This window comes from Belonocnema kinseyi, chromosome 5 (assembly GCF_010883055.1).
Source record: "Belonocnema kinseyi isolate 2016_QV_RU_SX_M_011 chromosome 5, B_treatae_v1, whole genome shotgun sequence".
In the NCBI taxonomy this organism is placed as follows: Eukaryota; Metazoa; Arthropoda; class Insecta; order Hymenoptera; family Cynipidae; genus Belonocnema; species Belonocnema kinseyi.
This window is the reverse complement of record NC_046661.1, coordinates 79,976,362-79,986,939: the sequence shown is the minus strand read 5'-3', so window position 1 is coordinate 79,986,939 and position 10,578 is coordinate 79,976,362. Positions and strand designations below refer to the sequence as shown.

Below are 10,578 nucleotides of genomic sequence, written 5' to 3'. Positions count from 1 at the left end.
ATACCAGTCGACAAATAAACTAAATCTTTCCCCTATTTAAAGATCATAAAAGTCTAGACTAAAGTGATAAATTTTCAAATTTATCAATTTCGTGTAAATTACTAATCTAACAGAATATTTTTAGTAAAGCAACTGAGCGTTTTACCTAAAGAAACTAAACTTTTTACCCAAGCTAAGAAAACACATTCCTTAAATATACTCTGGTACACATTTCTTCAGGGTAATTTCAGATAGGTAAAATCAGATTTTTTTCGAGATTTTCAAATATCAAAAAGAGATTCGATAGAGGCGGAAAATAATTTTTACATTGTAAATTCGCTAAAGTAATACTCTGGCTCATTAGTTCCGCACATATTTAAAAAAAAATTTAGTATGCTCTCACGCCGTGACTGTAGCTGTACTGTGGAAATTATTTTTAATTGTGCAGTATAGATTAAATGAGTTCCTTGCACTGTGACAAAAATCCTGTTTCTATAATAGCGATTATTTTGTTTTTTAATGACATCGAAGGTTTGGAATGATTCAGTCTCAAACCACAGATCATTTTCTAAACGTACATAAGCCGTATGCGGAGAAGGCTGGGCAAGATGATGAACAGAATCTACGTTATGATGTAGGCGCCTTGCTTTTGAAACAAAACGTCGATTTCCTGAAATTTGTATAAAAACATTGAAGTCCTCGAAAGGAGTTGGATTATTCCGAGGCGTGATCCAGTTAACGGGTAGTTCATTTGCAGAAAACGCCGTCTCTTTAATTTTTTTTGCAAAATAATAGCCAGGTTGCATTTCCATAAAAATGGCGTACGGACCAATATAGTGTGGATATCCACCTGAAACAAAATTTGTAGCTAAAAATGTTTACTTAAGAACTTAATTTGTTCTTCTACACAGAAAACATAAACATAAACAATGATCTTTAAAAAACATGAAAGACTGAGAACGCTTGTTTTTATTTTACTGTGAACTGGATTCTGCAATACGAAATTAAGGATTATTTTATTTCATTCTCTATTTTTTAATGAACATACTCTTATGTTAGGATATCATGAATTTGTTTTGTGGCATTACCTGAACCCTTTAACAGTCACTCTTGTCGCTGAAAAAGGTTCACTATTTTTTATTTTCTTTATTATCATGTTACAAGCTTAGAATTATGAAAATAAATACGTGAATTTGAAAAAATTGGACTATTCTCTCATGTCACTATAAATGTGAATCTAAAATTTGTCATTCTTTCGTTTTTTGATTTTTACAAAAAATAAGATTTCTAAACAGAGCATCTCGATGATAATGTTCTTCAAAAGTTAAAAATCGTTGCGATCATTATTCCTAAATTGAATATCTTATCAAATGTAAATTCTACTATTAACTGAATCTAAGTATTGGTGTTGCGTCTACTGCTCTATTTATCTACAGAAGCGGGTGAAAGAGCAGTCAATCAAGAGCCAGAACTTCTCGTGGCAGCGATTGGCCATTTAAGTGATTTGCGTTGATTTGAAATTTTTTAATGGGATTTTTATTACTATATTTCTTTGTAGGTAATCTTATTATGCACTCTTATAGATAAATGTGAACTGTATATAGGCTGTTTGTATTTTAGTTATATCCTACTCAATATTCCGGAATCTAAACTTGGAGAACACAAAGGAAGAACTTCATTCTACAATCGACCATTAACAAATAAACATCTTGTTTTTTTTTCGAAAATCAAATTTAGTTTGATTCCACTAGCTCATCTTGGTTTCAATGCTACATTTTTTATAATTGCTAAGAAAAAAACACTGCGATATTTTAAAAAATTGTATTCAGAACTGAAAAGCATTTCACTAGCTAAAAATAAAAAATTCGAGAAAAGTACTGGTTTTAAACATTTTTAAAATTATTTTTTTTACTAGGGGAAGAAGCAGGACTTTGTCTTGCGTGATCTAGTCTTGTACTTATATCATTTATGGTCTTAGCCATTTATTATTGCTAATAACGATTATTGCACACAAAGTAATAAAATTAAAAATATGACTATTATAATCATAAATTTTGGGCGTTAGTTTGCAATACTTTAATGTATTGATCCAGCCAAAAGCAGATTTAACAAAAGGGAATTAATATTTTCCAAATTACTTACTTGCAGAAATTTAAGAAATTTAATTTTTATTTTATTATAAAATTCAAAGATCTGAAAACTTATAGTCTTTCATGGTAAATTGATAATTTATCGGAAATTTTAAAACGTCGAAAATTTTGGAAACTTTATGAATTCCTTAACTTTTGAACTAAAAATTGGATACGTTTAACTTCTATTACTTTCCTCTGGCGGCAACACTTTTATCCCTAGGGAAAAAGGGTATAAACTGCATCGTATTCTAAGATAAAAATGCAACCTTTTGGTTTAATGCAAAAATTTTGTTTAAAAATTCATCTTTTTTGGTTGAAATTTTGACTGTTTTGTTGAAAATTCAACTATTTTGTAGAAAATGAACTTCTTCAAAATTCGTAAGTTGGTGTTGAAAAGTCAACTGTAATCTGTGGTACTTAAAAATTCAAATTTTTTGTTTGAAAACTTGGCTTGAAGGTTTAAAAATTCAAATGTTTTCTTAAAAATTGAACTATTTAATAGACGACTTATTTGTTCAAAAATTATACTTTGGCGTTGAAAATTCGACTCAAAATTTTTTCCGGATGAAAGTTCAGCTGTTTTTTTAACTTGTCTTGTGGATTTGATAATTCATCTGTTTTAGCAAAAATTTCTCCTTCCTTGGATGAAAATACAACTCTTTATTTAAAGATTCATCCATTGTGTGAAAGTCATCACTTTTGGTTGTAACTTTAAGAGTTATAACAAACCTACTTTTTGTTCAAAACTCAGATTTTAATGTTGAAAAAGTCAAAACTGAATTTTTTGTACACAAGTTTAAATATATTTTTTGAAAAATTGATTTTTCAATTTTAAACTTTATCTGTTTTAATAGCCACGGAGATTATTTTTTATCGCTGAAAATTCAATTTTTGTAAAGAAAGTTCGGCTTTTGGATTATGTTTTGCAAATAATCACTGTTTGATATTTTTTCTGTTCTGTAAACATTTTTAGGTGATCCTTTTAAAGTTATGGCCTGGACTTATTTTAAGTACATAAATAATGTTGTAAAGTGTAAAGTTGTAAAGTTTAATTTTCAACCAAAAAAGACAAGTGCAAAAACGATTTGATTTCTGTCAAAAACTATGAATTTTCAAAAAAAAATACATTTTCAACTAAAGAGATGCATTTTAAAGAATATTTGTTTATTTTGCAAGAGTTTAGGCGATTTGAGGACGAATTTCGATCAGTTTAAAAGATATTTTGAATCATTCGAAGCTTGGGAATGTAAACAATATTACATAAATTTTCGAAAATCTTTCAATTTCAAACATTTTCAATCTGTTAAATACTTGTTTTAAAATCTTGTTAAATATTTTTTATAAAAGTTTATTTCGAAATATCCGAAAAGCGACAAATTTATTATTATTATTATTATTTTCGAAACTTTTGAATGCATTTTTTAAATGATTTGAATTTTCCTTAAATATTAGAAAAATTTCTACACAATAAAAGAAAATACCTCAAAATCCGTAAGATATTTTTCGAAAAATTTCTCAATATGCTTTTTTCCTGGATTTTGATGAATAATTGAGAAAGTTATACCTGGCAAAATTTGTAACTAACACTTCTGACCCAAGAGCAACCATCGAAGTCCCTTTTAATTTTATTTGGCGCCAGGTAGGGTCGCTTAGCAGGAACGCTAACTCTACTTCAACATGAGACACTAAAAGCGGGGGGGGGGGGGGGGGGGATAGATCTCGACGGCGAGAGAGAAACTTCGTACTAGACGTTCAGGCCTACGTAAGATAAAAATTCACTTATTTATTAACATCATGAAAACAAAATCAAGTTAAATTTACTTTCTCTATTTGTCTGACAACTTTATGAGAACTTACTGAGACGCGGACAGAGAGTCAATCCTGGGAACCCGCGAACTGTGTGATAAAACTCACTGGAGACACCGGCGTCCTATGCTCCGACCTCCTCTTTTATAGGCAATTCCTATGCCAGGTCGTTTGGAGAGATTAGTTCGACCGCACTGATCACTGTTGGCCTTTGAGCCGAACGTCTCTCCAAATTTCGATCCACGCGAGGGACTCCGCCGATTCCACACTTCTCTTTTTTGAAAGACACGCTACAAATTTTCGGATAACCGCGAACCGAAGTCGAGGCGGGAACGGCACTTAAAATCGGTAAAAGAGCGTCCAATTACTTTGGAGTCACTTCGCCGCTGTTGCCCAGTCCTTTGCGTCCATCGTGCCTATTCTTTTTTTCTGTCTTTCCTGAGACTCTGAGGCTTAAAATGGGAGCGCACTACAACTTGCGATAGGAAATCAACCTATATTACGAAATCAATCGCCCCCATTGCACTATATATGTACATATCGCACCTGCTTATCGGTATTATATAATTTAGAACTTCAAATTTCAACTAAAATATTTGCAGTTAGATTATGGATAATTGTAGTCTACAATCATTCAGAAAATAAGCTATTAGGTATTTTTGAGAAGAACAAGAGTCTAGGATAGGATTAATTGAAACCATAGCATTAACATTCTTTTAGGATGTGTTAACAAAATTATCAAATCACTTCAAACTAATCAATGTATGATAAATTAAACTATTATAGAATATAGTATGCGTCGAAATAGAAGCAAATGAAACGAAAAAGAGGCCCAACCCCAATGTACAACCCCCTTTTGGCGGAGGGGCGAGGATCTGCAGCAGCTCCTGCGTGGGCGAGAACCAGCACTCGATCTTCGAGCTTTTAACTCTGAATAAAAATTACAATTTTCATTCTGCATAGTTGAGATTCAGTCTTTTCATTTAATATTAATTCTAAAGCTAAAATATAGAATTTTTTATAAGATTTTCAGCACAACGCGAGGCGAACTCCAGTTCCTTACGGCAAGGATTCTGATTCCTTTGGGCGGCAAAGTTCGACGGACATCGTGGGGGTGAATTTCATTCTCACATTTCGCGCGCGAATAAATCCCCGGGCATTACATGGTCCATCCGGTGCTGCCATTCGCCGACGGTCGCCGAACTGAAGCCTCGTGCCACCTGTGCCGGCACTGAGAGACTTTCAGAGTATGGGATACTCTGGAAGTTCGTGTGGAGCTTTGAATCGTAGTGTTCGGTGCTATACTTCGCATCGGAGTAGAAGTTACTCCGATCAAAGTAAGCCAAGCACCGATTCGTTACATGAACAGAGCCATCTAGTCGATGTGTCACATACTCTTTCAAATAAGAGTAGCCGTTACTCACTAAAGCCGCGCGCAAACGTGTGCGCGTGTCAACTGTTTTTTTCTTCAAAAAAGGAAACAATTACTGAGTGGTTCCATGATGTGTGTTATGATTGGAATTTGGAATATCATTCTTTTGTATCGACAATAAATATTTTACTACAGTAGAATACACTAACGCTGTACTTACTTGTTAAGCATGATCGTTTTAACTTTCTCTCAAATTATTTAACTTTTACTTATAAATAATTAATTAATAATTACAGATATACATATACATTATAACTTGTTATTAATAAATTCGTAACAATTAAATGGTTGAAAACAGAGAAACGTGGCATACGCTATACCTATTATATATGCAGGCTCGTGATTCAAGAGTTGCGACTGTGCTCTGCTTTGAGTATCAGAGTACCCACTACTCCGACCAGACAGCGTATCAAGAGCAAGCATTATATGAGCATACCCAGTTCATTTTTGGGGCACTAAATACGCTAAACGGAGGGCGCTTCGATCGCATTGACGATAGTATATGTGTTATAATGAAAGTTTCTCAGCGCGGAGGAGCGACGCGAACTTGGTGCGCAGTCCCCCCGTACAAAACCCTTTCACCTATAGACTCTGGTGAAAGGCTATGGTGCTGTCTGCTCCGTGTTTACAACTGTCGGACAGTTCCTACTGTAACGTGTTGCGACTCACGTTTGATTTTATTACAGCGCTCGTAGGTATATGAAATAAGTACCTTACCGAACAGCGCGATTAATTTGAATTTGATAAGAATATGAAACACACATATTTCACGAGATATTTTCAAAATTATGAGTTAATATTTAGGAACACAGAAAGAAAATAGAAACTCTTAAGAAATTCACTAGGTCCCTTTCTCACGCTTTGAAAACTCCATAAATAAGGATAAAATTGACCAAACAGAACCGTAAAAATTGCGATATCCGGGCAAGTCACTTTTAGCGTATAAACGAACATCTGCAAGTTGTACACTTGAGAAATTCGAAACAGACCACCCTCAATTTTAATACCTCCCAACTTTCCCATGCAATCAAAATGACAGGAAATCGATTCTTTAACTTAAGACTGGTCCCTGGTTCTTTTCAATTTTCGGTTTTTGATTTTTATAGCTTTTCCAAAAATCTCTGTTAAAATTTGAGATAACCACTTAAATTACAGCCACACGTGTTCCGGATTAATCCAACCAGGGGCCTTTGATATTTTTCTTCTACCCTTTTAGCTATATATGAAAAACGGGCTCTTGCTTCGAGTTTCTGAAGTACTTTGGGAAACTGTCACCGAACGAATTTCCCACTCTAGCGACTCATGAGGCATGACTCGTGTCCCATGGGCCCTTTGCGTTAGAAAGGAAAATTTCGTTAGGGGGTAGATTTAGAACTGCGATCGGCTAAACGGGGGTGGATCACCGTCTTCAACTCGACTTGAACCAGTGATGTCACGGGGTAGCGCAGCCACCAAGGAGGCGCAAAAAGTCAGTCTATCGTCGATTTTTGTTTTGTTCACTTCACTCGTCTTGAAAAGTTGAAGAAATATTTTTAAAATTAGAATCTCCCGATTCGGACGCATTCGCGATTTAACGAGCGTTTGCTAAAATAATTGTGAGTGTCTGACTCAGTGTAAAATTAATAATCCAACAAAATTAAATAAAAAAATTGATTTGTTTTTATATTCAAATCATTTTGTGTTTAGTGTTTTATTTCGCTACCATCCAAAATTTCAGGAGGCCGTTTCAACGGCCGTAATGCAGCCGCGATCCCGAACGAGAAAGGACATTTTTGTTTAATTGGATTGAATAAGTTTGAGTTTTCGCGCTTGGGTGAGACATTTTTAACAAAGTGCGGACGTAACAGTACGTTTCGTGGTTAGGTTGGACTGCACGATGTCAGGATTCCGGCATCTCAGTCAGTCGTCGCCGTGGAGGTGTCGTCCGCGTCCTGTTCTGGTGCTTCTCCCGTCGACCCCGATCCTTCACACACAAGGTTTGCCATCATTCTATGTTTTTATTTGAATTTTTTTCGGGTTCCCTGATGTACTTTCATTTCGGTCAATTCGATGTTCGCGCGTTGTGTTTTACAATTTGATTATATTGAGAACAATGTTTATGACCAATTGATAATAATAATAAAATTATAACATTGATCATAATAATAAAATTAGTTAGAATCGGCTTGAGATTATCCAGTTTGACACGGGCGCGTGACTTTTGACGTACTTCGTTATGGCTTCGGCGAGACCCCGTGAAGTTTTCTTCCCTTTTTCTGAATTAACTCAAAACTTCATTGCAAGGTATAAGTATACTAAAGTCGCTAATATTTTAAAAAATTTTGTATCGCAGTCGCTCAATTTCGGTTCAAACCAATTTTTTTTAACAATTTTATTTTTTGTACACAAAAAATTATAAAATTATTTTCGGCATAAAGATATTCGCTAATAACCAAAAAATTGGGGCTCTTAGGGAAGTGCATATTCATTAAAAATAAATAGCTTATACGGCCGTGAATGCTTGTCGTACAAGAAAATATCACTAAAGTGAAAAGATCAAACATGTCTCAAGAATTGATAAGAGAAGTTAAGTCAATTCTGGTTATTGAGGATCATTATTTATATTAATTGATATAAACAATTTAACAACAGAAACTATGAACAAAAATTATGTTGCAAAAGCTGGATAATGCTTTCACAATTTGAAGCAATATTATGACACTGGTTGAGCTGGATGACTGTTTATTAATAAATTAAAATTCTGAACGAGTTGCTCTTAAAAAAGTAAATTTTCAAAAAAAAGTTTAAGGAAAGAAGTTTTTGTTTGATCAAAAGATGTTTTTCCTCTTACGAGATCTATCCTCCATACAGACACTGCACAAGTTTTAAATTTTTCCGAGCTATATTTTCGGAGGTGACATTGGGAAAATATGAAAATTACGTTAAAAAATCATTTATTTATAAGGCTGTACATTGCAAACGGATCGTCGTAAGAAAAAAGTGCAACATACAAAGAAGTTTAGTGTTTGCTCAGACATGCGAAAAATGATTTTAGAATTTTTTTTTGTAAATAAAAAATGAAATTGTTTTTAAAAAATAGTTCAAACAAAACTTTATTCAAATGTCAGAAACCTATCCAAGATATTAAGGATCAGCAGAGTTTTTTTGACCTTTTGAAAAAGAGTAATGGGACCTATTAAAGCTTACAGAAGTGTTAGTGGTTACCGAATTATTCATGGTAATAAGTGATGATAAGTGACATCCAAATTTTTTTATTAAATCATACCTGCTGAGAAATATCTGTGAATAGTTTCTAAGAGATTGAAATTCTTAAGTGTAAAACGAGACTATAAATTATCCTCATATTTTCCAATAAGAGAATACACTATAGTTAACAGTGTAAATAACGTGCATGCTGTTATTTTTTTCAAGCAAATGTTTTTACCTTGTGGATAACATGAGCCTCGATTTTATATTCATCGTATTGTATTTCATAGTTATCGATTGTATCTGTATTGCTCAATTCACTTGTAAGGTTAATAAAATTATTTACTATGTTCACTGAAATTAATGTGACCATATACTATGTGTTTAGATTACCATGAGTATTACGCAGTACGGAAAAGAGTACCTTTTTTTTGGAAAAAAAATCACCCAACCGTATAACCCTTGACTGATTTGGATGTTTTTTTTTTCATAAATGGAAATAAGTCTTTTAAGTATAGCGAACTAGTAATAATTTCTAGTGGATTAAACTGAGCAAATGATTATTTGTTACTTTATGAACAAGCTGCGGAACAAAAGTAATCTTTTCGTGAAACGCAATTATCAGCTTCTTTATAACCATAATATTTTCGTGTAATATATTTCATATTGTTGTCCGTTTGAAAAAAGTAAGATAAGGTGCAATTTACATATTCATTAAGCAATTTCTATAAACAAATGAATTATATAAAAAGCTTCTAAACATACTTTTGTAAACAAGTGACATGTTTCTTAATACACCAAAATTGATGTCCGTTAGATTAAAACCACGTCTTTACTTTATCTCAGGAGATCAAGAAATTTGGTAGGATCTGTAATGGTTTTCAGAAATTTGGAATTACGGATGTTTTTGGTCTTTCTCTCTAAACGATAAGTTTTCTTTAAAATGTAGAAAACTTCTAAAATGGCACGAATTTATGAATTCAATGAATGCAAAAAAGTCTTGTTATGTCCGAAGAAATTTCACTAAAAAAATAATAATTGATTCCTTACATACCGATAAAATTGAAATTAGCGCACAAGGTTAGGACCAGAGTATGAAGAGTCCTCATTCTTGGAAAATTGATGACAAATTAATTAATGCAGGATTTTGAAAGCAGTGTAACTAATGCATATTCAGGTGTTTCGTGCATATATATTGTTCTGAGGTATTGGAGTTTCGCTTCTTACCGATCATAAATCGCGTGTATGGATAATTTACGGACTTTCTGAAGTGGAAATTTTTCATTAATATCGCTTTATTGTTTTCATATTTATATGAATTGATTAAGTCAGTGACTATGCTATGTGATAGACTCTCGCACGTGTATAATTATTTTACCTGGAAAAACTGAAACAACTTTTAGTTAAATTAAAACTATGTGTTTATACAAACTTGACAATATTAATAGAGTTACTATTTTCGTACAATTTCTTGTTAATAATTCTTGAACAAATTACAAACTTTGTTGCTTTCTGGTTTTTATGAACACTTTTTTTTATTTTCCAATAGAGGGAAGTTTTTATTGTCTTCCGGGTTAAGAATTTTTTAGCATAGAAAACTCGGAATTCTTGACTTGGCGACTGATCCGAAGAAGCCTTCAGAAAATCATTAAAATATTTTTGAAAACCTTAGAATTTTTTGTTGTTGAAATCTTTGAAATTCTTATAATATGTTTAAAATATTGGTGTGCAATTTCTAAAATAATTTAAATCTGAGAGTTTTTTGTGAATTAATTCAAATATTTGTAAAGTCTTTCAAATCTATCCGAAATCTTTGCAAAATTTCTGAAAAGCGTGAGAACTTTGAGAAATCATGAAATCTTTACAGACCGTAACCACCTATCTCACGGTCGTGAGACGTGGTCGCGGCTGCAATTTTACTGCGATTTCGCTGGGAGCGGGTGCAATTTTCCAGATTAGCACCCACTCCCGGCGAAATAATGTGCATGCCAAAGTGAATTAATATTTCAGATTCCACAGTTCTAATTAAATAATTTTTTATAT

At 33.1% G+C, this 10,578-nt stretch overlaps 1 protein-coding gene across 1 annotated transcript; it reads right to left on the bottom strand.

The window, feature by feature from the left end:
* Nucleotides 1–367: 367 nt before the first annotated feature.
* Nucleotides 368–9,646, bottom strand: LOC117173729. Its single transcript, XM_033362370.1, has 3 exons — nt 9,590–9,646; nt 558–829; nt 368–400 (listed from the first exon to the last, which is right to left on the bottom strand). Exons 1-3 carry the CDS (start codon nt 9,642–9,644, stop codon nt 368–370), a joined length of 360 nt encoding a protein of 119 aa, XP_033218261.1. The 5' UTR covers nt 9,645–9,646.
* Between the last annotated feature and the right edge of the window lie 932 nt (nt 9,647–10,578).